This window comes from Denticeps clupeoides, chromosome 4 (assembly GCF_900700375.1).
Source record: "Denticeps clupeoides chromosome 4, fDenClu1.1, whole genome shotgun sequence".
NCBI classification, from domain to species: Eukaryota; Metazoa; Chordata; class Actinopteri; order Clupeiformes; family Denticipitidae; genus Denticeps; species Denticeps clupeoides.
The window spans coordinates 28554690-28581910 of record NC_041710.1 but is presented as its reverse complement, the minus strand read 5'-3'; the positions used below and the strand labels follow the sequence as shown (position 1 = coordinate 28581910).

The window sequence follows — 27221 nt, the reverse complement described above, 5'->3', positions numbered from 1 at the left end:
AGTATATGAATCTTAATATTAGAATGGTCAAAATTGGCATGTTAAACACTGCAATTAAAATATTTAATGCTAAATATGAATATTTCTGCATTTGACTGCACCCTGCACCTAACATCCTGGGATAGGCTCTGGCAGCTATGACCCCAATAGGAGAGAAGCAGTAACGGAAAGTGAGCGACTGAGAATTAATATTGCAAATTTATTTGGAATAGCATCATTGCATGATGATGAACATATTTGCATTAAAGTGAATGAGAAGCAGTGTATCAGTGTGTCAGTATGACACACTGAAATAAATCTGTACGTGTGACTAATTCCTTGTAATTAATTCATTAAAAACAATTATAAATTGTTATATTAATATATTGAGTAGGGCTGTCAATCACCCGTAATCAGGGTGATTCGAATCCCGAGCTGCCAAGGTTCCACTGAGGTGCTAATAAGCAAAGCACCATCCCCACACACTGCTCCCGAGGGTGAGCAGTGTGTCATGGCTGCCCACTGCTCACCAAGGGTGATGGTTAAAAGCAGAGGACACATTTCATTCTGTCACCATGTGCTGTGCTGAGTATCACAATCACTTCACTTTCAAATATATACATTAATAATATAGAACAAATACATCTTCATTGCTCACAATTACAACCAGTGTAGTTTGTGAACAGTGTGCACAATTGTGATCATTCCTCAACGATTTTTCAATGACATTTTATAAACACCTTTAGTCAATGATGCTCAATCCTGTTCCAAGAGTAGCACTTGGCCATACTGCTCACAAAGACAGAGGAAAGATTGGAGTGAAAACGTCCAATTCAGACTGAATCCCAGGACAAAAAAACCCAAATCACTTCAAAAGGACTTTCATTAATTGCATTACAAGTAAAAAAAAAAAAATCTAATAAAAGTGCACACAGATGCAGCTTAATAGCAGTATATGGCAGTGGTGGCCTAACGGGAGAGGTAAGGGAGCGGACATGAAACTCAAGGGATGCTGGTTCAAATCCTGAGGTTCCACTGAGGTCCCCTTGAGCAAGGGACCATCCCCACACACTGCTTGCCAGGCGCCTTTCAAGGCTGCCCACAGAGGACACATTTCATTTCTGCATCACAATAACAAAGCAATCACTCTCCCTTTTTTAAAATGTACAGGAAGTTGAGTGGCTAGACGAGCGTTCTGACTGGCTGAAAGGTAATTGGGTGTGTCAGGTGGTCTTACTCGTCCGAGTCTGAATGACTGGTTGAAGAAAACTGGGAGGACGAGTACGACAGCAGACGAGCAAGGGAGGAAGATATTCGAAGTGGGCTCAGAGAGATGGGTGGAAGGACCAGATGCTCTGACTTCGTTGCGTCCTGTTGTGGACGAACTTCCTGTTTAGATGTTGTCAGGTTGTTCCTGGGAGCGAGCTCCTCCTCTACAGACTTTCGAGCTTCCTGTGTGGATGCGACCGTATCCTGCTCAGTCCGGGACTTGGGTGGGTGTTTGCATTTTGCCTGCTGGGTGGCCTGTTTCAGCCGTCGTTTTTTTGGCCGAGTTTTGGGGAGATGTTGAGACGATGGGGGTTTGGGGCGTCGCTTCTTTTTCCTCTTCTTGGTCACAGTTTGGGGTTCTGGGACTGACGTTAAAATGGTGACTCTGGATTCCTCACTCCATGTCTCGCTGCTGGGGGTAAGGGCCGGCAGGGCAGTGGGGAAGGGCAGGGCAGGAGGCAAGGGCAGGGCAGGGGACTCGAGTGGAGGTAGAATTAAACGGGTCTTCTTTATGCTTCTCCGCTTCTCTTTGAGCGTTGGTTGAGGCCCAAGGATCCCATCCAGAAGTCCTTTAGCTACAGCACGGGCCAGAACATCTTGCACTGTCTCTGCCTTTGAGGGGTCCACCTAAACACACACACACCCACACACATCACATCAGTCAATTGTTAGTCCATCTTGACTATTTCATATTAACCAGTGAAGAGCTGGGTCTATACTACGCAAGCTATTGTGCCGGAGTTAAATGGTTACACTAGATTTATAAGTATATTTCTTCTTTCTTGTGTCTTTTATTTTCTTATTTTCTAAAGACTTATATTTTGTTCTTGAGACCCGGTTCAGGACTCTTGGACACATGGCGTGAGCTGTGAGAGCTTCTTTCATTTTAATTTATGTACATATTAGGAATATTTTGCATGTGTGTTATTTTGTGAATAATTTTTTATGTTCTTTTAATACTGTATATTGTAGAGAGAGGTGCAGAAAGACGCGATGTTCTTACGCGACCTTGCTTTTTGTACAGAATACACTTTGCACAGAAAATCTCTTGGGTGTCAGCTCATCATTTGTGGTTCAAGAAACGAAATAAAAAAGAAACGAAATGATGACTTTCGCCTTGATATTTTAGCGCGGATGTATACCTAGCCGAATTGCACTGTAGGGGGCAAGAACGAGTCTTCGAACTGTGAAATTACCACATCAAACGTGACGTGCTAACATGGATGCAGCTATTTAACTGAATAAACAGTTGGTAAAAACAAGTACATCTTATTGAACATAATTTATTTTCATCACCAATTATCATAGTAGAACAGCTTTCTCAAGCAGTTTGTGATGCATTTTGGAAACAGGAGATGAGCTCCTGGTCTAATGCGCCACCTGGCTTGAGAAACCCGTTCTCAAAGACTTACTTTTAGTCATTATTTGGGTAGCACACATATTCTGAATGCCTTCGGCAGAATTCAAATGAGCCATTTTAATCTAGATTAATCTAAAATCTAGATTAATTTAGATTACAGTGAGATTAATCTAGATTAATAAAATTAATCTATGCCCACCTCTAATATATATATATATATATAATATATATATATATATATATATACACACACACACACACACACACACACACACACACACACACACACAGGCAACACCCCACAATATGGGGGTGTCAAGCAGGGCAGTGGTGGCCTTTAACCTGATCACCATTTCAGTTCAGCCCACATTTTAACTCACACCCTGCTCATTTCTCCTTATTCTAACATCACGTTCAAGATCCCATTCTTCCACTTAATATGCCCTCCACTACCCGAACTGTTGGTGGAAATGTGTGATGAGATTCTCAGTGAATTATTTAGCGACAACATGGTAGACAGGAATGTGTGTGTATACAAGAAAGTGAATTGTGATTGTCAAGCAAAATAGTCAGCAAGAGCACATGGGTTAACATTTGGATTTAACCCTCGGCATTTAATACATCACCCTTGGTGAGCAGTGGGCAGCCATGACAGGTGCCCGGGGAGCAGTGTGTGGGGACGGTGCTTTGCTCAGTGGCACCTTGGCAGATCGGGATTCGAACCGGCAACCTTCTGATTACGGGGCCGCTTCCTTAACCGCTCCGAGGGTGCAGTCTGACTCCTGGTCTTGCTGTTTCAGGTTTTGAACTGTGTGTGTGTGTGTGTGTGTGTGTGTGTGTGTGTGTGTGTATGTGCTTACCTCCCTGGCGAGCACACACAAGAAGCAGCCATTACTGAAGTCATTTGCTTCCAGTTTGAAAACTGTTTCGCTGCAGCAGCCTTCCAACTTCAGAGGGATCAACCTAAAGAGCGAGGAGAAGACTGAGGGGCTTAAAAAATCTACTACAGAGCAAATAGGGCAAGTTGGGATTTCATATGTTTTTATGACACATTGATGTGGCTGTGTGTATGTGTTCACTTCTTGAAGAGTTAACACAAAACTCACAAACTAATTCTGAAACTTCACTTAAACTTGTCTTCCCTTGATGCTGAGATGCCATAAAGCCATCATGCTGAATTTATCCTGTGATGATGTAAACTGGGTCAGCAACAAACAAGTTCCAGCTGAAAACGCAGCACATTGTTCACCACCCTGTTCTGTCCTCAGAAGAAGGGGATGTTCTGCCTGCATCTCAGGCCTCCTGCTGACATGAAGCAGGGCTGACGCTCTCACACAGTACAATTTGTGTATCTGCGCCTTCCCTGCCTATCCCTGGAGCCTCATTTACAACACGTCTTGTGTGTGTGTGTGTGTGTGTGTGTGTGTGTGTGTGTTCAGTTTACATCTCAGTGGTAATGAAATGACCTCACAGAAACACAACAAGCCAACTGAGAATTAAAGTGGGGACCCTTTGCTGAAAAAAAAGCTTATTTACCAAAGATTCAGGCCAGACCCAGCCACTGGGGGCGCAAGTGACCGTACGTTGCTTGGTTCCAGTCCCAATCCCGTGTAAATGGGGAGGGCATCCGGCTTCAACCTTACCATGTCATCTTATACATATGATTTATCGAAACGTATGTACAGAGTGTTGATTTCTTCACACAGTCTTTGGGGTTGGGCCAAATTACTCCACTTTGCTGCATGTTGTACATACAAAATGTTGCATGACAACTAAACTTTGCTGAGGTTGTCTAGGGGTAGGTGAACATTAGGGTTTAAAATAGCTTTTTTACTACCCTAAAAACCCCAAAAAAGTAAAACAAACAAAAAAAAAAAAAAAACTGTATGTATGTGTATGCATGGCCGTGCGTATACCTGAATGGTACGAGTCTAGGTCTGTTCTCTGTGCTCTTCAGTGCTCTCTCAACAAGCTGCTCATTCTCCTCTGTGTTCTCTGAGCATGTGCAGTAGACCACCGAATGCACCCTGGGAACTGGAGTTTTCCCAAACACAAAATGCCCATATTCAGACGTGTGCCATCTTCAGCAGGAAAGTAGGCCAAAGACTGGAAGCAGTTAGAAACTGGCAGACACAGGCATGTGTGTGTGTGTGTGTGTGTAAGACTCACAGCTCAGCGCATGACTGAGGTCCCTTCTCTGCTTGCTGGTCAGTGAGTCCAGTTTATCGGCAGACACTGAGCCCTGAGAGAGGCCCCGCAGCAGGCTGGTGTCTGAAACGTTCACACTCAGCATCGGCTAGTGATGATTTCGATGACGACGTGGGATTCGCGTACGTACCGCCATCCTCATTCACAATGTGATCCACGGGGTTGTTGAGCGCAGAGCAGGAGCACCGAGGCATCAGCAGGACGAGCCGCACCTTCTGCATGCGCGAGTCCCATTCGTTTAGCTGGACGAAGTTCTCAGGTATCAGCTGTACGTCTACACACATGCATACACAAATATGTTGTTACGTGTCCTGGCCATTAAAAAGGTCAACACAATATGGAAGATTTTCCTGGCTCCCACCCCTTTGCCACCAGCCATTTTTAGATAAGGGAGTGCAAAATAAATCCTGAACTCAGCTGACAACTTTTTCTTAAATACCACTGTAGCTGTAAACATTGGCAGGTAAAGTGTAGCGATTGTCACCTGTGATACACAGCAGCACAGCACACAGTGCAAACAGTGAAATTTGTCGTTTTTTTGTTGATGTGCTCCTGGCTTGGGAGGGCTTAAATGAATGCAAAAAAAATGCATCTTTAAAACAACCAACTTTTTTTTAATAACATCTATAGGAATCAATGGAGTTTTCGTGGAAAACTATTAAAAGCTAGACCTTCAGAGAAAGCTCTGTAGTTTGAGACGTCCAAGTTCATTCTAAATAAAAATATGTACGAGCAAGGAGAGCGGCCCTGATGGAGAAACCAGGAACATGTGACCTGGGCGTCTAGAATGGCGCCTCCATGTTCTCCAGACTGCGCACCAGCATACACCTCAGCAGCCAGAGGAAGAGAATGAGTACCTGAGACCACTTACGTAAAGTACGAGAAATTGTGTCCTCAAGATGTAACACAGGGGGCGCTATTTTCAAAGTGGCACTAAGCACACAGCTACTGGTGTAAGTAGCTATTACATAAAGAAATAAAACAATAAAGAACGACTTAGTAGTTATCTGTATATTGAAGAAGAGTGTTTAATCTATACATGTTTAATCTATTTATTTAAGTAAATCATAAGGGCATCTTTCAAATTACACTACTGTACACATGTTTATAATATAACGCTGCGCTTCGCATCAGCACGACAACAGTGGCAGGAGACTCGCTCACTCTTGCAGCCCATATCGGCCAGCTGTCTCTGTAGCGCCACCGTGTGCTCGTGGTCGGGGGCGACCCCACACAGGGTCACTCTGGCCGAACTGCCGACCGCCAGGACCGCCACGTGGGCCACAGTGAGAGCGGAGAAAGAGCCCACCATCATCACATCGCAGTCCTGTAGGAGCAGGGGCCGTAGCGCACACGCAGCCAGACTACGAGATTTATCCTACAAACTCACACACACACACACACACACACACAAAGTAAACATTTTGTCGCTCACCAGGTGAATGTGTGTGTTATTTATGGATGGGAGGGTGGGTGTACCTGTATATTTAGCGTGTAGTCCTGGACCAGGTGAGTGTCTACCAGCAGTCTTTTGGTGTGTGAGGGAAATATCAGAACGTCTGGGCAGTGCGTGTCCCTACAGAATGTTTTACCCTCCAGGAGTGTGTGTGCATCCACTTCAGAGAAACCCTCTGACCACAGCACCTCACACACATTTTGCACACTGCACAAATACCAACAAACAAGTGTTCAGTATCCATCCCAGAAAAATATTGTGAAAATTGTGCAGTGTCTGCGTGTGTGTGTGTGTGTGTGTGTGTGTGTGTACCTGCTCTTGAGAGTGTTCACCCAGGCATAGATTGGAAGTGTCTGGGCTCTTTCTTGTTTTCTCCTCACACACTCTGGCAGCGTATCAGCGATGGTCAGCAGGTTGTGTTTTATTCTGCAGCGAGCCAGAGATGCTGCCAGCTTAGTTCTAAATCTGCCACACACACACACACACACACACACACACACACACACACACACACACACACACACACAGATGAGAATCTTTTATTAATAGCTGTGGACAGCTAATATATGACTACGCAACAGACAGCAAATAACAATTTTTACAACCAATCTACACCCTCTCACTCTTCTTTCCTCATCCTCACACATTGGTAGTGATTTGTAATGTTCTTCACAAAAATTGCTGAACGGTTCTAATTCTTCTGTTACTTTGCTCAGAAAAGTAATCGATTAATTCAGCTATGTTGTTCGGGTTTTACAGATGAGATCGATTTTGGCAAAACCAACCTGCAGAGACACAACTGCACCTGCAGGACCTCCTCCATAGGCTCCACCTCCACCTCATCACAGACGATTTGCTTGGTGGGCTGAAACTTTCTGTCCATGAGGTCAAAGAGCATGACTATCACCAAGGGCATGAGGTCATCAGGCTGCAAGAATTGAAGTGAATTCAAATTCATTTCTTCTTGAGACCCCAATCATCACCACCACCGTCCAGGTCTTATCTATCAGACCTATTTTATTTTAAATAGTTCTCCTAGAGAAATCAAACAGTAGACCATTTCATCAAATTCCATCCGGGTTTTTAACACCCGGCACGTATTTCTATATTAGGGGGTTGGGTGGATCCATTAGAGAGCATCGAGTCCTGGAAGAAACTTCCAGTGAAACAATCACTGACGTCTTCCAATGGAGGCCGTCATTGACTCTACTACCAGCAAATGGTTGGGGGGGGGGGCAGGGAACCCATGATGGACAGGGTCCCTCCAGGATCAGGGGTGAGATCCGCTGGTCTTTGAAGGGTGCGCAGCTCACCATTGCATGAGACGAGCAGAAGCAGCTGTCAACTAAGACATCCTCCAGGAGCTCTGTGTCTGAGAAGGAGAAGAGGGATTCTATGGTCACTACCTGCTGAAGAAATGAACTCCACTACATTTCTACATTTCTTCCGACTCTGACTAATCACACATCAGCAGCATCACAAGCCGACACGTAACAGTTGCTCCTCACGTCTGGTTTTAATTCGTACACAAAAAGAAAAAAGGACTTGCTGCACATTAAAAATGATTGGGGTTCTAGTTTTGATTAGAATTTATATAAATAAAGCTGTTGAACGAGACAGGAAAAAATGAAGGTTTGCACATGTGACGTATTGATGGGGCCAGGTTTAAAAGATCCAGAATTAGGAAGTATCTTGCAGGAGAGCTGTCAATCATCAGGCTCCTCCCATTCTGAACTTCTGCATGATACAAATAAGCACCAGATGGCTTTTTCTTGCTTTATCAATTGATGTAAATCCTGAGGATGCTTCTCGCCTGCAAATTGTGCCCTAAAGAGTACACTCACATTTGAGTGCATCAAACGCCAGAAGATAAGCTCTCTGCTGCTCTTGGGTGGTGATTCCTGAAGGCGTGGCTGGATGTGTGTCGCTCCTCTTTCCGTATTGTATTTTGGCATCAGGCTTCTCCTCAAGGGCATGGTGGAAAATGGCAGCTGCGTGGGCATAAACGTGATCTGGGGCTCCAAACCAGCGGCTTGTGGCCGCACGTGTTTCAGGGTCCGAAATATCTACCTCTGAAGGGTGAAAAGTGGGCTCTGATAGTTTTGAGGTATTTGTACCGGAGTTGGAAGTGTGCAGGGAGTGGTGTGTGCTTGTAGTGTGCAAATGTGTGGTAGGCATATTCAGATTTATGGCTGGTCGTGTAAATAAGTGTATATATTTGTTCTTTAACCCAGGGCTCTCAGGCAGTGGTTTCATCGACCTCAGAGTCAAATTGGAAGCCTCTGTGGCCAATAAGTAACTACATGGGAGATCTGAAAACACGGCCAGGACTTGGATTCAGGATGTAAAGTTTAAGAACCCTGCCCTAAAGGCAGTTGGTGGTGTATTAAATGATCAGTGGGTAGGATAGGGAATTTGGTAACTCTTGACTAAGGTTTATAAGTTCATAATTTCCAGATGATTTCCATATGGTTAGAGTCTGCACGCCCCATCATGAACCTGCAACAGAGAGCAGCCAGCCTCAGTGCTGAATAGACGACACACGTTCGCACTCCATGAAAGCGCTTCCTTTCACCCTTCACCTCCCCTCTGTCCATAAAGTAAATGTGAAACAGGAGCAGCTCTCATACCTGGCTGACCTTTTGTAACACAAACCCAGGGGTGGATTACTGAACTGGCCTATTCGGGCCATGCAGAGGGTCCCAAGGCCCCAGAGCGCCTGGTTGCGCTCGATTTACAGGCTTTTATCATCTCTTAGTAAGATGCACAGACTCCTTTGCATGTCTGCATGTGCTTTTAAAGATTTTTGGGTGACAAGTCTTAAATTTAAAGGAAGACTAGACACTATTACTCACAGGGCCGCATCTGCTGAGGCTTAAGTAAAGCGTACAGGTGAAACTGAATACCTCAACTGCGGCTGAAGTTTGTTCATCTGAGTCCACGCCTGTAATCTGCCTCGGCCTATTGGCTCCTTCGTTAAGGGAGTATGGTAATTAGATGCGCACAATATTGCTCCACTCAGATCAGTCATGCTAAATAAATAATTGGGCTTTGGCAGCAGAACAAAGCTCCTCCTCTAATGCCTTGCACTGGCACCGAACAAGACGGGAGATGGATGGGGTCATGTCTGTCACAATGCTAATTGTATATCTGCTCTCAGTCTCTAAAGACGGGCAGAGGCTCCTCTTTTCTTCCTTTAGGCCACTGTAACCTGATCTTAAAATAATTTGAGCACACTTGGCAAAATTATGGTATAAAAACCAGATTCAATTTAAAGTGAAACTAAATAATTTATTTTAATTGCTGTGATAACTGAATCCAAGGCTTCTATTGACTAAATGACAGAAAACATGCACTGATGATCATGTCTGTTTTATACTGACTCTTCCTTTCACATTCTGTTACGATTGACTAATTGCAAAATATGCATAATCAAAAATCTTGGTGTAACATTTTGTAATATTTTTACAATTTTTACAAGCATTTAATGTCACAGAAATCATGTTTTCCTTATAAAGTAAATTATGTAATATGATTATATCAACAGCAGGCCTATATATGAACCAAATGACATGTAGATGACACGTTTGACCTACAGCCCAGTTACTTTTCAAACACCAAGAAACCAAAACCTACCTGTGCAGATGAGGAGTCTCATCAGAAGGTGCTCTTTGCCACGAGTGACACCGCCACCACCGGCTCAGTTTGGGAAGCCTTGGTAACAATATGCTAATCTACACAGACCCAGATCCATCAGGCTCTCTTATCTCACTGTGTGATGTTTACAGATTAAATCGCCCCTTTACCATCATCTTCTGAGTTTATGACAACTGTTGCATTAGTCATGGTTTATTACGGTTTATGATTCATCATTAGGTCACAGGTCGGAAATATACAGGATTATTAGGCCATATCAAAAGACTGCAGTCTAAAGTGCTTCCTGTATAAAAATACTGAGCTGTTTGGTTAGCAGACAACAGGGAGGTTCTTTACATGACACGTCACAAGCCGAAACCTTCCTCCAATTCTGCAACAAGCATCCTGTCCTGGGAGTTGAAAAAGGACTTCTGTACATAATGTCTTGTATGGGTTTAAAAGAAAAAAAAAAAAAAAAAAGATTGATATTGAAGCCCTTTTTACTGTTTTGGTCAAGTCTCTGTACAGTCCAACAGGCAATCACAGCAATGACAGTCTGAATTGTGATCATCCATGCCAATAAGCGTGGGGCATCCTTGACATTCAGTTCTTGCCTTTTCCCTTGCCCTTGCCCTTGCCTTTTCCTTTTCCTTTCCCCGAATCTCCAGCCTTGTCCTTGGCAGGCTTAGCCTTCTTTTGCTGCAAGCATGAGAGCAGATACAGCAAATCAATTTTACTACAGTGACACTGCTGCAATAAACCTGTGAACACTACAGTTAAAGGTCCCCTGACATGAAAAATAATCTCACAAAGTAAAATTAACATTGATATGAGTTCCCCTAGGCTGTCTATGGTCCTGCAGTGGTAAGACATGGCAATAGTTGTAAAGAGTGCTTCACCATTCAGAACGCGGCAGCTCAGACGGTTGGATCGGGAATTTGGCCCCTTGTTTCATTTGATTTATTTTTTCCTAGAAAAAACGGCAATAGTGTTGATGACGTCATTTCTGCGAATGCACGCTCACTTCTGTAGGCCGCTGTCCTCCTCATTAGCATTTAAATCCACACACACTGAAACAGCGCGTCCTGGGAAAATCTCATTGTGTGGCTGTAATTCTGCACCACAGCTGAACTTTGGACAGAGACTTCAGATACAGTATTAGGGGGCCACTAACACCTATATTAAATTCATGTCAGGGGATCTTTAAGGTTTTTGATCTTAAATTGGAAAAGTAAAAAGTAAAAGTAAAACTGGTTATTTGCAATTAAATGACCAAAAAATATTTTGAAAACTGCAACATAAAATCAGTTTGAGATAAATAAGCATTCTGGACATGGGACATCTCTGACTCACACACTGTTACCTTAATCATGGCATCTGCACCTAGCCCTTCCTCCTCCTCTTCCTCCTCTACCCCCTGTGATTCCTGTTCTTGGTCGAGCGCTCCTGTATCAGCCTCAGGCGCTCCCCGCCGTCCCTTCTTTACCATCTGGAGGGAGTACGGTGTCAGGTGGCTCTCCTTATTGTACGCTCGTGTGAAGGCTGCCTTTATCTGACAAAAAGACGCAAACCAACAGAGTCAAGCCACTGCTGTTAAATAAATGATTAGGGTTCCGAAACCGAAGCCCCACTTCTTTATTTGGTTGGAGCCAGCAAGTGTTAAATTCGACATGCACACAAACTCTCATTTTCCTGGACACCGTCCTGATTTTTGTTCAAGACACCCACAAAGTTCTACAGAGTGTCTTTAAGAACCCCATATCTTTTATTTAGCCTACTGACTTTTTGTTTTTGGTGTGTAGGTGCTCTGCCGAAAGACTAAATGCTACTGCGTGATTCTGTGGATGTCATATGACACTGGGGGTTTTGGTTACCATTCAGTGTGTGGCTTGGGGGGAATAAATATCACTCTCAAACAAGCTTCTTTTTTCCACACTTGGATTTCAGTCCTTTACGTGTCTTGTGGAGAATTACTGTGTAATTACACGGATGTGCCCATAAATGAACCTGAGGTGAGGTACATGCATCTGGTAGGTGCACGGTCTCACCTTGGGGTCAAGTTTGGAGTAAGGATCAGGCTGCCCCCCCCAGGTGCTGATCTCCATGATGTTGTCCACGTCCTCCTTGATGATATTGTAGTCGTCCATAAACTGTACTGCTTGGCTGGCTCCCTCTGCCCCGGCTGTCTGTAGAGGAGTCAGCAGAGCGGCGCGCAGGTACGGCAGGTATTCCAGATTCACCGCCTGCTTACTGCACATTGTCCTGGGAGAGAAGAGCCAATGAGGCAGGAATGCCACAACTCTACTAACATAGCTTGCAAAGGTGGTAAGCTTCTAACCTCAGGCTCATGTGAGTTGACAGCTCCTGGACTATGCGGTTGTGTTTGCCGGTGCTGGAGAATTTGCCCAGCCAGCTCGGGAAAGTGGGAAACTGGCTCATGTAGCCCCGCATCAACTCACCCGGTAACACACTGGCATAGATTGCCTGCAACACACACGAACCGCGGTGTTTATTCAAGTTCAGGACAGCCAGGCCCTAAGACCTGTAGGTCCCTTCTTTTTAAATGTAAGGGTTACGCGTATGTGCGTGACCTGTGTGGGCAGCAGTGACCACGTCTGACTGGAGCGTATACGCCGGTCCACCAGATCACCATCACAGATGCTGTCAGCCGTTTTACTCAGCAGCACCAGGTGACTCTTCAGACTGCCACTGTCACACATTAACAACAGCATCATGACAACATTGCAAGGAATACATTAGCCACCCTAAGCAGGCTTTAGGCTACACTTACCCAGTCTGATTAGGATTGATAAATTGCAAAATGATTTTATTCAAAAAAACTTTAATATGACTTTACTCATGCTTTATACAGTATTGAGTATGGTGATCACACAGATGTGTGTGTGTAGGCATGTGCGCTTTACCCCGCTGCAGCTGGTCGAACATGTATGTAATTCTCCTGTACAAAAAGTGGAGCAAGCGAATAGTCATGGAAGAACAGGTCCGATTTATCGATCAATGACATGTGGGCAGTCTCGTCCCCTGAGGCGAACACTTTCCGACACACGTCAAACGGACCCTGCACACAAACGCACACAAATCTTTATTGGATTGAAAAAGAAAGTAGAGAGTATACAGTGGGAGAGAAAGTGGAGAATTACCAGTTTCATGTCTTTCTTGGCATTTTGGGCATCAGCCTTTGCCTGGTCATAGGTTATGACCTTGTCTTTGACTGACCACATACTCAGATTATGCAGGACCTGTCCAGAAAAACATCAAAATACATTACAATGCAATACAGTTGGGTCTGTTTATTTTTGGTTTTAAGTAGTAATATGACTGTACCTGTCGAACATCCTGATTTGATGCCAGGATGATCTCATTAAGAGCAGGAGGTGGAATCTTAAGGCCTTCCTTAAAGGCAATAGACATCATGGCACCCTGGGGGAGAAGCACCATTGTGGTTAGAGAGGATGTGGCTGATTCAGTGATTAAGGGTGGCGGTAGCCTTGTGGGTAAGATGCCTACGAACCAGAAGATCACAGGTTCAAACCCAACTTAATACCATTGTGATCTGTTTTAAGTATTAATCACCTTTAGGGTGGTAGTTCAGAAGTATGTTGTAGTTAATTCTGGTGTTTAAATAATTAAGGAAGTTAACAACTGAGTATGACTGTAGGAGGCAGCATGTGTGTAAGTACCTTTATCTGCTCTACACGTGGCCGTTGGAAGCGCAGATCAAAGCAGTAGTTGGCCAGTGAGCGAATCTTCTGATGGTTCCGGTCATTGCACATGCAAATGATGGGAATCTTTGAGCTCTTGATCAAACCTATCAACTCCTACAGCCAGACAGAACAGAAGAGAGTACAGTGTATTTTGTAAAGATTTGTGTTGCTCTTTCTCTCAATTCAGACTACCTTCATCAGGATTAACCATTCCACGTATTCTGTTTTTTTTTTTTTTTATATATTAATAAGAAAAATAAAAATGTCAATGTTGCTGAGTCTTGTGGGGGCAGTGGTGGCCTAGCGGTTAAGGAAGCGGCCCCGTAATCAGAAGGTTGCCGGTTCGAATCACTGAGGTGCCACTGAGCAAAGCACCGTCCCCACACACTGCTCCCCGGACGCCGGTCATGGCTGCCCACTGCTCACTCAGGGTGATGGGTTAAATGCAGAGGACAAATTTCACTGTGTGCACTGTGTGCTGTGTATCACATGTGACAATCACTTCACTTTACTTTATTGTGGTGTTAAAGGGCTAAACACACACAATGATTCAGATGCGTACATACCTGCATTCCTCCTCTGTCTTCATTCCCTGCCATCCCATCCACCTCGTCCATAATCAAAGCGTGCTTTTTGCTGACCATCTGAGCTGCACCTACAACAAACCATCAGCACACCATGGTATACCTACTACACAAATGCTCACAGAAAGCCTGGCATAGAATATGTGTTATATAAGCTAAAGTCATTACTGAAAAGCTGCTTGTTTTCTTGATTTTTAAAGGTTAACGTTACCTGTGTAGAAATTTTTGATGCTGGTATTGTTGAGCGACTCGGCTATAACCTCTTTCAGGGTGTTTTTACTGCGTGTGCAGCTGGCATTCATCTCCACATAACTATATCCCAACTCCTGCAAAGAAACACAACAAAATGGAATGTCCATAGGGTTTCATACTAATGTCAGAGTTCAGCCATTTGAGTTTTGTTTGTTATAGTGTTTTACCTCACACACAAGTGTAGCAGTTGTGGTCTTCCCCACTCCTGGAGGTCCTGACAGCAGCGCTGCCTTAAAACTTGACCCGTCGTCTTTACCGCCAAACCGGCCAGAACGCTGTGCTACATAATTACATGAAACTGAAGATCTACAGCAAGCAAACACTGACCTAATTTCATCCACAGAATAAAGGATTCATCAAAACTCAACAGTTATGAATGATATCAGAGAGAGAGAGAGAGAGAGAGAGAGCATTTGTATGGGTGCATTTACAGCAATTTTTACAACCAGTTTCATAATCTTTCATGCAATTTAAAATGAGCAATGCGGGAGCCGCCTGGATTGTACTGTTCGAGATGGTGCGTTTGTGAAATGTTCTGTTGTGGTGTGTACGTGCCTGCAGGTTTGTCTCCGCTGTGATTTTTGTGCCAGTGCTGCAGCCATCGTAACAGCTTTGATGCGCAGCTCTGCTCCCCCTGCTGGCCAATCACAGTCTTCAGGTTCCTGGGTCGGTATTTGTCCACCCACAACAAACTGTTCCCGGCGTCCTCTGGAGCCGGCGGGTGGCCGAACGTCAGCTCCTTCTTCACCTCCGTCGTTGTGGCAGGGCTTGTCTTTTTGGGTGTCTGGCCTTTGTTCCGTGAAGTGTGCGGTTTTTGGGGGCTGGGCTTTCGAGGACTAGGGGTGAACTGTGATGTTTTCTTAGAGGGAGGTGTCTTCACCTTACTCTTCACTCCTTTGTTCTGGGGGAAACCAAATCATAATTCATAATTTAGATAACAACATCAAAGCATTCATCAGGATAAGGGCCAATCATATTGCAGAAAAACACTTGCATTCAAAGTGAAAGTGAAGTGATTGTCATTGTGATTCTCTGCAGCACAGCACACGGTGACACAAGGAAATGGTGAGCAGGGGGCAGCCATGAAAGGCGTGTGGGGACGGACCACAGTGGCACCATGGCTGTTTGGGATTCAAACCCACGACCTTCTGATTACGGGTCCGTTTCCTTAACCGCTAGGCCACCGCTGCATCTAACAATCTAATGCAGTAGCTACAAATATTTTTTTTACCTCTGCTTCAGCAGCTATCTCATACTTGGACTTTTTCCCTGGCTTGGTTCTGATGAGTTCCAGCAGATCATCCTCATTAATGATCTTTGTGCCAAAGCTCTCTGCCTGGTGAAGAACAGTTTTGCGTTTTTAAGAAACCCTGCACAACGAATGCTGAATGTACATATTTAGACTACATGAGATCTGACTACTTCACTACATGCCAAAATAAATGACGGGACACGACAAAAAAGCTGAGGCTTACTTTCTCTGTCTTGGAGGCTCCACTGTCCCGCCCCAGCACCAGATAACCCGTCCTCCTGCTGACGTTTCCGGTCACCTTCCCCCCGTAGCGCTCGATCAGAGACTTGGCGTCATCACGCTCCATCGATTCCAACACACCCGTCAAGACGAACGTCAAGCCCTCCAGACAATTCTCCGCCCCCTGACACACACACACACACACACACACACACACACACACACACACACACACACAACCCGTTACTGGGCACAAGAGGCCAGCTCTGTACAGCTGCATTTCTGTGTTTTGGACAGACACGGTGCAGATGTTGACGGGTGGAATCGTGCATTACCTGTGGGACCTCTTTAGACCCCAGTGCTCGGGGCCCTTCCCTGTTGAGGTAGTTTCGGAACGCGGCAGCGTTGCCCCGGCGCTTCTCGGCGTCCTCTGGGCTTGTCTGACGGAGTAATAAACTGACTTAGGGGCCGTGCTAACGTTGGATTAAACCCTCGAAAGACACACTCCGACTGACCTCTGCTTTCTTAGGAGAGACCTTCGGAGTGCTGGGTGCGCTTTCGTTTTTGGGTGTGGTCGTTTTAGGGGTGGCTGCATTCCCTGACGGCTCCTTTTTGGAGGAGGAGACTTTCTTTCTCTCTTCTTCCTCATCCCTCCGCTTCATGGAGGCCAGTTTAGAGCTGCTCTTCTTAGGCGAGGGACCTTTGGGGCTCTGAGTTTTAGGTCCCGCTGGTTTGGCCCTGCTGCTCTGTTTGTCCAGAGACGCGGACGAACTGTGTCCCTCCCCAGAATCTTTACGAGCCTTGAGAGAACACACACCAGAACATTTACTGCTAATGTGTGCATCACACACACACCATACACACGACGACACACCAACCTTCTTCGCCACTGGAGCTTCGTCCAGCATAGCAAGGGTCCGAGCAAACTCCTCATCTTCATGAACCTGTTTCTCCAACTGCTGGCATACATGCATGTGTGCACACACACACAAATATGTCCAGATCTCGTAGCAAAGTGCTTAAAAAGTATTTTATTTCTGCAAAATTAAGCCCCACCTCCATATCCTCATCCATTTGTAGCTGCCTGGCAATTTGCTCATCGTTCAACGACTCCTCCAAATCCTGTGTTGACTTTAAAAATGACAGATGGTGCTGTAGAAAAACAAACCTCCACAGAGCATCGGAATACTTCTCAGATATGAAACACAACCCAGTTCCACAGGTACTCACTGCTTTCCTCTTGGTGCTCGCCACCAGCTTCTTCTCGGAGCGCTGAACGGCGCCAGAGCCGAAAAAGTCCAGCACCGAGGTGGGCGTGTGTTTGGGTTTGGGTGGAGATGACTGTTTCGGCGTAGGGGGAGACTTCACCGTGGCTGTGCTTGCTTTAGAGGGGGATTTCACTCGATTTTTAGAGGACACCGTCCCGCCTTTCTCCCCACCCTTTACCATCTTCTTCGCAACGTTCTCTTTGTGCTTCTTCAGGGAAAGAAATGCGCCGTCCTCATCTGAGTCTGAACACATAAAAATAAACCCAACATGACATCAATGTTTACAACGAGCGCGGTAGCTTTTAGTCTTTACCGGACGTCTATCACTTTAAAAGGTTCCTTGTTTATGAGAACAAGAAACGTGTCCATACACAACCTACAGAAAATAATCTGGTCCTCACCAGTCTCAGAAACATACTGCACCGGGCCTTTCTTCTCCTTGGACTTCTTCTGCTCACCATCTTTTTTGTCTTTGGTGTGTTTCCTCTCATTCTTCTCTTCTTCAGAATCTGATAGGAGATCATGTACATGACTGTACTGCCACAGACGACCAAATACTTATCATTAATCTGGACTTAAAACCCTGAGTGATCGAGTTTATGAAGCTACGGAGTCAAGTAATTCCATGAAGCAATTTCATATGGCACAGCTGGGGGATATGGACCATACCTGAGTCTAAGATGGTTCTCCTCTTCCTCTTTTCTGAAGGCTTCTCTGCAGAGGCCTTAAACACAGAACACGCGTCGCTCTTAAAATGGGTCTACGCCATACAGTAACAAACGCAACTCACATGCAACGAACAGGAGAAAATGTCTAACTTCTGTCATTTAACTGTTGGATTGAAATTGGACTTGCATTGCTATAAAACACACACACACACACATATGTGTGTGTACGTGTGTGTGTGTGTGTTTTTCATAGCAATGCAAGTCCGAAATTCCAAACTAACATGCTATTTACTGCAATAACACAGAATCTGAGATTTTTCAGTATGTCCCAACTCTAAGCATGAAACCAGAACAAAGTGCAGGGAACCAATCCCCTGTCTACATTAAATACACGCTCCCCGAGTTTATTTAAAAGATGGATATTATGAGTATTGTGTGTGGAACCTTGGATGCGGATTTCTTCTTGCTCTTTGGCTCCTCGTCCGTGCTGCTGCCGTTCACTGGGGCTTTGGGGACAGCAGGTCTGGCGGAAGCGAAAAACTTACGGATGTCCTGCAAACCAAGAAAAAAAAAACCCCACACATTTATTTAAAGGAAATGTCATTTGACCTGAGCCACCACACGGACAACGTCCCGACTGAATTATGTACTGAACGCGATCATAACGCTGGACGCATAAAGCTTTTACTGTCCTTGTGTAAGTATGATGAGAGGTGGTTCGGAGCCAGGCGGCAGATGCAGAGTAATAACAAGTTCATCTTCATCTTATACACAAATCACGCGATAACCGGAGTAAAGGTGGAGTAAAGGGTTCAGCGAGGCGAGGCGGCCGCACCACCTCACCATCATCGAGGACACTGCGTGGACCTCCCGGTGTTGGCCGCGGACAGGACGCCTGTCAACAACCTGTGGGCTGCGACGGGTCTTTGGCGCCAAGTTGGCTCTGGCGCCGTGTGATGACGCAGGCGGGCTGGCGATGATGATGATGATGATGATGCTGCTGCGTCCCGGAGAGACTCGGTCTTCTCCTCACGTCACATGTTAAAATACATACAGTCCGACACACGACATAAATACAGACCAACGAGGCGAAAGAACAAAAAACAACAACAATATATACAGTATAAAAAAACGCAGTTTAACGTCCTAATTTTAGGCAGAACGCCGGCGGCATTTCTGACTTTACAATTTTTTTTAAACTTTCTTATTATTCAACTGTCGGAAAAAAAAACTCGAGTGGGTATTTTAAACACATTTAAAGTGTTTTTGCTAAATAAGGTTCTTGTCTGTCCGATTCCTGGTAATCTAATTTTAAATTTGTATTTCAATGTACAGCGCTTTGGTCAGCTCCTTTGTTGTGTTAAAGTGTTTTATAAATAAATATGGTATGGTATGGTATGGTATGGTATTGTATGGTATGGTATAGTATGGTATGATATTGTATGGTATAGTATGGTATGGTATGGTATGGTATGGTATAGTATGGCTGATGTTAGTAGCCTAGTGGGTAACACAATCACCCATGAACCAGAAGGCCCAGGTTCAAATCCCACTTACTACCATTAAGACACTTAACCCCTTAGTGTCACTCTGGATAAGGGTGTCTGATAAATGGCTCAAAAAGAATGGTGTGGTATGTATGGTATGGTATATAATGGTATGGTATGGTAACACTGTGGGGAGGGAGTCTAGCTGACAGGTGAACGATTTAGGTTTTTTAATAATATTTGATACGTCAATTATGGAGGGAAGCGTGAAACTGAGAAGAACTGATAGGAAGGCAGCACGGGGCCTACTTCTGAGTAAGAAGCCCCTACATTATTAATTTGTTGGTGGATATCAGAGATTTTGAGAGTGAAATAAGGCGTGAGAGAGTTGCAAAATTCATCATAATAAAAATAAGAGGGGAATGAATCAGAAAGCTTTGTTATTTTGCTAAACAGAGAAAAGAGAGACTTTTCTACCTTCACTAGAACAAATTAAACCAGAGTAGTATGCAGATTGGTTAGAGATGTATATGGTATATTTATATGGTCCAAACTTTTTTCCAGAGAATCCTATCAATGTTAATATTCCCATATGGTACTGAGTAAAGAACCATTACAATATGTTGTTGAAAGAGTGTTTTGAGTTTTTGTTGTTGCTAATAGAACAGCACACGGTGCACACAGTGAAATGTGTCCTCTGCATTTAACCCACCACACTTAGTGAGCAGTGGGCAGCCATGACAGGCGCCCGGGGAGCAGTGTGTGGGGACGGTGCTTTGCTAAGTGGCATCTTTGCGGATCGGGATTCGAATTGGCAACCTTCTGATTACGGGGGCCGCTTCCTTAACTTCTAGGCCACCGCTGCCCCTATTGCTAACAGAACATCATATTGTCACTACCCTGAGCTGCTTATTCCTGTTAACGCTGGTGCAGGGCAGGAAGTCACACACACTCACACCCTTCACTCACAATTCAGAGTCACCAGTCCACCAAGTGTGCACACCTTTCGACGGTGGGAGGAAACTGGAGAAACCAGGGGAGACCTGCGCCAACACAGGGAGAGCATGCAAACTCCGCACAAACAAGGCCCAACCTTGGAGGAGTGAGGTCACATTGTTAACTGTCGCACCCCCGGACAGCTCTAACAACCTGACCTGTGTAAACTCATTCCCGAGATCCTTATTGTTTTGCTTTTTAATTTCCTGCGGTTTGTAACCTTACTTAACAGGGCTGAAAACCCTGTGCAGCCCTCACCATGTACGAGGCCCCAAAGCCTAGCGGTTAAGGAAGCGGACCCGTAATCGGAAGGTTGTCGGTTCGAATCCTGATCCACCAAGGTGCCACTGAGCAAAGCACTGGTCCCCGGGCGCCTGTCATGGCTGACCAAACAGAGGACACATTTTGTTGTGTCAGCATGTGCTGTGCTGCAGTGTTTCACAACCTACAATCACTTCACTTTCACTGTACATTTTGCACACGTTTGTCTTGTCTTGTGTGAAATAACCCATACACTGGAACCAGTCCTCTGCACAATACACAGACAATTGTGAAGCGTGAACTTTGAATGTTGTCCTTGTTTATTGTACAGAAAGTTTAAATTATATATACATAGTTTTTTGTCGATCGCACTATTAGCACTGTTGTACTGACAATGAATGTCTTGAATCTTGACTTCACTTTGTAGCGCGACCGAAGAGCGCTTTTATGGTCGCAGCGGCTTGCCATAGCCTTGCTCTCGCGAGATTTCCGTGGTGCGCGTCGGACGACTTCTCTAACCAGAATGCCTTGCGCGGGGACAGGAGGCCAGCGTCCGTTTCGAGCGAGGGCGTTCGGAAGCTGCCGCCGGCTCTGGATCTCCGGCTGCGCGGATGGCCGCGGCTCAGTCGAAGGCCGCCGGGGCGTCGCCGGCTCTGCAGGCGCCCGTGTCCCATTTTGACGAGGGCCAGATCGTGATGGCCAGGCGGCTGGGCCAGAGCGTCGCCAAGACGGCGGAACTCGTGGGCTGCTCCCGGGAGGAGGTGCTCAGCACCTTCCAGAAGTTCCCCGGCGACGCGCAGCCGGTCAGCCGGCGGCTGGGCCGCGGGCGCCCGAGCCCCGGCGCCGGGACCCACAAAAAGGCGCACCGCAGCCTGCTACGGTCCGGCCCGGTGCTGACGTCCGTCCACCGCCGACACCGGCTGCAGTGGGCGCGGGAGCGCCAGGGCTGGAGCCTGGAGCAGTGGAAGCAGGTGGCCTGGTCGGACGGGTCCTGCTTCCTCCTGGACAACGTGGACGGGCGCGCGTGCGTGCGCCGCGTCACCGGCGACGAGATGGCGGGATGCGCCGTGGGGAGGCGGCGGGAAGACCGGGTGATGCTGTGGGCCGTGTTCTGCTGGGAGACCCTGGGTCCCGCCGTGGACGTGGACGCCGCCCTGTCGCGGTCCACCTACCTGAGCCTGGTGGCGGACCACGTACACCCCTTCATGGCGGCGGTGTTCCCCGGCGGCGGGGCCTTCTTCCAGCACGACAGCGTGGCCTGCCACGCGGCGAAGAGCGTCCAGGACTGGTTCCGGGAGCACGACGGCGAGTTCAAGGTGCTGAGCTGCCCCGCGGACTCCCCGGACCTCAACCCGGCCCGGAACCTGTGGGACGTGCTGGAGAAGCAGCTGCGCTTCATGGAGGAGCCGCCGCGGAGCCTGGAGGACTTGAGGGACCTGCTGCTGACCTCCTGGTGCCAGATACCGCAGGACACCTTCCGAGGACTCGTGGAGTCCATGCCCCGACGGGTCCGAGCCGTCCTGGCGGCGCGAGGGGGACCCACTCAGTATTAGTGGACTTCTGGGCCCTTTACGCGCGTGTCGGACCCACTGTGTGTGTTTGCATATCATAATTTCACGTACCGTCGTACTGCTTCTTGAGACTTTCTGGGAGTGTGAAAATAAGATTTCCAGTTTCTGTGGGGGAAAAAAAAAAAAAAAGACTTAAAACCTTTGGACCTTATTCAACGTAACGTTCGACGTCATTATACACTGTTTCGGGGATATCGGCATCCTGAGCTTTTGCTACTGTCTTTATTTTTTTAGCTTTCATGAAGTCACTGCACAATTCACGTGTTTATGTAAAATACCACTGATTCCAGACATTGGAGAAGTGCTTGTTCATATATAGAGATATACACACACACACACCTTCTCATTCAATGTGTTTTCTTAATTTTCATGACCATTTACATTGGTAGATTCTCACTGAAGGCATCAAAACTATGAATGAACACATGTGGAGTTATGTACTTAACAAAAAAGGTGAAATAACTGAAAACATGTTTTATATTCTAGTTTCTTTGCTCTGATTACTGCTTTGTACACTCTTGGCAATCTCTCTATGAGCTTCAAGAGGTCGTCACCTGAAATGGTTTTCCAACAGTCTTGAAGGAGTTCCCAGAGGTGTTTAGCACTTGTTGGCCCCTTTGCCTTCACTCTGCGGTCCAGCTCACCCCAAACCATCTGGATTGGGTTCAGGTCCGGTGACTGTGGAGGCCAGGTCTCCACTTTTTGTTAAGTACGTAACTCCACGTGTTAATTCATAGTTTTGATGCCTTCAGTGAGAATCTACCAACGTAAATGGTCATGAAAATAAATAAAACACATTGAATGAGAAGCTGTGTCCAAACTGGCCTGTACTATATATTTAAAGGGGTGTACAAAAAAAATATCGATACAGCAATATATTTTGCAACATTTTATGTGGTGATTTTTTCAATACAGGGACCCCAAACACTGATATTTTTGTATACAAGTATAGTCCACTGGGGGGTGTGGTCAAGTGTGCTCAGCATGTGACTACAACCTCCACTCCTGTAGGTGGTGCTGCACAGCTGGCTACTTCACCTGAAATGCCAGGCAGTAATTCAGACGGCACAAACTATCTTGTATTTCGGCTCGGTTTTTACACAGTGAAGTGTAGAATATCGCAGTGTGTACGGAATATTGTGACCATGTACCATGATATGTATCTCGTGATCCTTGCCAATACACACCCCTTTTTATATATATTTTAAAATACAAAACCACGCTGTAGGTGATCACACACGACACTGATTAAGAACATTTTTGGATTGCAATGTGTGTGCAAGTATAACTGTTGCAATAATTAACAAATAATTTCCATAATTATTCAATCACACAAAATTGGATCCATTTAAATTGTTTTATTCTCGCTAACGCTCACTCATTTTTCCACTTTTATTCTATTTTATTAATTTGAACATGAAGAGGCTATTCTAACGACCCAGTGCTATCTGTCTCAGTTTAAACATGGTTAAATAAAGAGAATTGATTGAATTCGAGCTCTTTAAATACTGAAGTGTTTCTAAATATTTACTTTAGTAGTATTTCTATGTGATTAAGGAATTATTTTTCAACCCATCGCATGACCATCTCCGGAAAAAGAGAATCAGCCTTCTCATATGCCGGCACTGAACATGAAATGTTAAATAAAACACAATTCTACTGGACGTGGGAGGAAAAACAAACTTTATTCCTGAAGTAACTGCCATTCAATTATCAGGATGTTCCACCACTGTTGTTCTCTCGCTTATGTAGATCCCGTCCAGGAACTTCCGGATGTCCTTTTTCTGCACGGTGGTGGCCTGCTGGATGAGTGCAGCTAGGAAGAGAGGGGGAAAGCAAATAAATCATTAAAGTAATAAATATACAAAAAATAAAATAAAACAGAACGCAAGAAAAGCTGAAGGGAGAGGCATGCATGTTAGTGCTGGCAAAAATAAGACATATTAGACATGTAGAACAGAATAATGCAAAAGAACAAAACCCACTACACACAAGACAAAAATTGCACAGACAAACACACATAAAACGTTTCATGCAAACTGCAAAGGGAAGAGAATTAAAATAAATGATGGAAAACTGAGTCCTCTTTACCCTGTGAAAGAAAGAATTCTAACCTCTAGGGAACTACTGATCAGCCTCCACCACTGTGCCCTTCTCTGAAACGTAAATTCCATCCAGAAACTTTCTGATATCCTTGTTCTTCACTGTGGTGGCCTGCTGGATTAAAGCCGCTGCAAGACACACACTCTGGGTTACACACACACACACACACACACACACAATGCTCACAATGTCCTTTCACCATCAAACATAGAAGGCGACAGACCAGGAACAATTTTTTTTTTTTTTTTAAACTTAAAAATCCACTAAAACAAAAGTTTAAATCTAGACATCCCAGCTTCAATGTTAGATGCCAAACAATCCCATAATGCAATGCACACTTTGCTGAGAAACTGAGCACACTGCACTTCGCTTGTTCACGCTGGTGAATTTGAAGCACAGAAAAAGGAACTATGAGCTGCTTCACAAGCCATTTGCAGTCGACGTGGCAACTGATCTGCAGTGTAAAGATCACATTCTGCATTATGGGATCTGAAGTTTGTGTGTTATCAGCGCTTCATATCATCAGGCCATAATACATTTATACAAAATGATCTGTGGGCCGCAGTTTGACGCTGCTGCAATAGAGAACCCTGGAGGACCATTGTTTTTAACTACAACCTAACAAATTAGGTTCCCTGCTAGAGTGTTAAAAACTGTCTGGTATTCAAGCCCATTGGTGTGATTTAATAAAACATGAGTCAGGAAGGTGAAATTCATGTGTGTGTGTGTGTGTGTGTGTGTGTGTATATATATATAAATATATCTCCTTTCATTTTGGCCTGTTAGCCTCAACATGGATCACAAAACATAAATGCCACAATAAGTCATAAAATGAGACAAAGTCCCTCACCTGAGTTTGACACCAGCTCAATGTCATTCCCCTCCAGAACAAGCTCATCCTTCTGAGCGGAGGACACTGTGCATGCCACACCTGCAATACAAACAGGCACGCATCAATAATAAAGCCCCCATTCAGGGAAAAACCTCGGTGATCCTCTAGTGAAAGACGGATTAATATTCACAGCAGTCATACAATAGAGCAACAAGAGCAGCCCACATTATTTCTCATCAAACAGCAATGCAGAGCATATGTGTATGTGATTAAATCCTTGTAAATCAATGCAGAAAAATGTGGTATAAGCAGTAACCAATGTTGTAGAAATTGGGTTGAAAAGTAAATAAAATACGAACGGCACATTTATCACATACCAGGCCTCATGCGCACTCGTCTGATGTATTTCTCGCCAAGGAAATTCCTGATCTCCACAAGACTGCCGTTCTCCTGCATCACCACATTGATGGGGAAATGGGCATAGACGGAGCGCATCTTGTACCGGAAGCCCTAGACGACAAAAACATTTCAAACAATAATAATAATGAAAATGAAAAAAGTACCTAGTGATCATAAATAAAGACGTGGCCATGGCCATAAAAACCACACTCACCAAGGTGACACCCTTGATCATGTTCTGCACATGGCTGCAAATGGTCCTGACTGTGGCCAGCTCCTTCCTGTTACCCCACCATTTATCCACACGAAGCTGCAGGAGGGAGAAGAGCCACCTCTATAAACACCGGTACCTCCCCTGCTCTCACCATTCCATTATCGATGCATCCCGTAAGTTGACTACTTTGTCATATGACATGACTATATACACTAGTTGTACACCTTTAAATGGACACAGCCCGCCCTGGTCCGGATGCAGATCGACTCTCCGCTAAGCAGAGGAAACGAGCAGACTGCTCCAAGCGCCTGTGCTCCCTTCATTATGTATTAGATTAAAACAGTGACGTTCGGTACGTGTAACGTCCCTGTCTCGTGTACGAGCGGTTACCGACATTTACCCCGGCGTGGCAGAACTGAGGGGCTGAAAACACAACAGAGATGGAATCCCCAGCAGCGGCGAGAGGGTCTTTCTTCCTGTCAGGCCTACTCCACCAGAGTTTCCTGCACTACACACCGACCCAAACCCGTAACATGGCCAGAAAAACGCCTGGTTCAGACGTCTGTGGCGTCAGGTGAGCGCGGACTGAACACAGACCGTTTTTCTGCTCAGACTGAATGTGGCAGGGAAAAGTATGCATGGTTTTCTAAACTCCCGGCAAGGCGATAACGTCGTGGTGTAGATCTCTGCACTCAGAGACGGTTAAGACCAGCTTTTCCTCCATTCCGGCATCGTGTGTGTTCCAAAGTGGCAGAAAGAAAACTCAGCCACTACATTTAACTTGAAAACCACCCAGCAACATCACTATGATATAATCGATTATTGATTCAGAATCATCCACATGTGCATCGCGATGCATCGTTTATACGATTAATTTCAACACAGGGCAGCAGATTTAGACGTCCACAGAAATACATACAACAGGCATTTCAAATTCAAAGAGAAGAGTCTCACTTTCTTATGCTTCCTTCCCAGGAGGCAAAGCTCAAGGTTGATGTGGCTGAATTCGCGACGCAGGGTCCCCCGGGGTCCTTTGACAATCACCGTCCGGCCCTTGAGGTTCACATCCACTGAACACAGAGGAACACACACACACACACATATATATATATATATATATACAGATAGATAGATGCTATCACATCTGACCTCACATACACATCCAACACAACCTTTGCATTTCTTCTGTGCAATATGAGTATATTTAAACACTCTGTACATACACATATATACACACACACACGTCACACATATACATACACACAGTTTTTTTCTTTAAACGTACCGTTGGTGGGAATGTCGACGGTCTGGCTGCTGAGAATGGTCTTCATTCTGCTGGGGAGGAAACTCGTGTTTAGCTGCGGCTCACACACCGGTTGCGCTGCCAGATATTAGCATCGTGCGATCGCCCATGAAAACACATGGATTATGCGTGTCGAGTTTTAGGACTACAAAACCAGGGGCCTGTGGTCATTAAAACCG

At 45.3% G+C, this 27221-nt stretch overlaps 3 protein-coding genes across 5 annotated transcripts; all 3 read right to left on the bottom strand.

Annotated features, from left to right (window-relative positions):
- Window positions 1–519: 519 nt before the first annotated feature.
- Window positions 520–10037, bottom strand: LOC114788944 (putative methyltransferase NSUN7). Of its 2 annotated transcripts, XM_028977916.1 has the most exons (12): window positions 9909–10037; window positions 8117–8771; window positions 7586–7644; window positions 7058–7200; window positions 6585–6737; window positions 6296–6479; window positions 5981–6194; window positions 4947–5090; window positions 4778–4879; window positions 4525–4642; window positions 3469–3571; window positions 520–1875 (listed from the first exon to the last, which is right to left on the bottom strand). In XM_028977916.1, exons 2-12 carry the CDS (start codon window positions 8526–8528, stop codon window positions 1213–1215), a joined length of 2295 nt encoding a protein of 764 aa, XP_028833749.1. In that variant the 5' UTR covers window positions 8529–8771; window positions 9909–10037; the 3' UTR covers window positions 520–1212. The 2 variants fall into 2 exon arrangements, with proteins under 2 accessions (XP_028833749.1, XP_028833750.1); XM_028977917.1 differs by lacking the exon at window positions 8117–8771 and having other exon boundaries at window positions 7058–7644; window positions 9909–9924.
- rfc1 (replication factor C (activator 1) 1) lies at window positions 9629–18851 on the bottom strand. The gene is made up of 24 exons (XM_028977915.1): window positions 18720–18851; window positions 18321–18428; window positions 17878–17932; window positions 17610–17717; window positions 17171–17451; window positions 16997–17071; window positions 16819–16899; window positions 16456–16740; window positions 16276–16380; window positions 15945–16124; window positions 15701–15805; window positions 15025–15370; window positions 14637–14749; window positions 14429–14543; window positions 14200–14288; window positions 13610–13747; window positions 13254–13349; window positions 13070–13168; window positions 12833–12987; window positions 12500–12617; window positions 12247–12392; window positions 11957–12170; window positions 11272–11460; window positions 9629–10607 (listed from the first exon to the last, which is right to left on the bottom strand). Exons 1-24 carry the CDS (start codon window positions 18723–18725, stop codon window positions 10512–10514), a joined length of 3303 nt encoding a protein of 1100 aa, XP_028833748.1. The 5' UTR covers window positions 18726–18851; the 3' UTR covers window positions 9629–10511.
- Window positions 18852–23534: 4683 nt separating this feature from the next.
- Window positions 23535–27184, bottom strand: rpl9 (ribosomal protein L9). Of its 2 annotated transcripts, XM_028975598.1 has the most exons (7): window positions 27025–27184; window positions 26694–26809; window positions 25740–25835; window positions 25504–25636; window positions 25145–25225; window positions 24306–24422; window positions 23535–24007 (listed from the first exon to the last, which is right to left on the bottom strand). In XM_028975598.1, the coding sequence occupies exons 1-6, from the start codon at window positions 27068–27070 to the stop codon at window positions 24316–24318; spliced, it is 579 nt and encodes a 192-aa protein (XP_028831431.1). In that variant the 5' UTR covers window positions 27071–27184; the 3' UTR covers window positions 23535–24007; window positions 24306–24315. The 2 variants fall into 2 exon arrangements, with proteins under 2 accessions (XP_028831431.1, XP_028831430.1); XM_028975597.1 differs by lacking the exon at window positions 24306–24422 and having other exon boundaries at window positions 23858–24007.
- Between the last annotated feature and the right edge of the window lie 37 nt (window positions 27185–27221).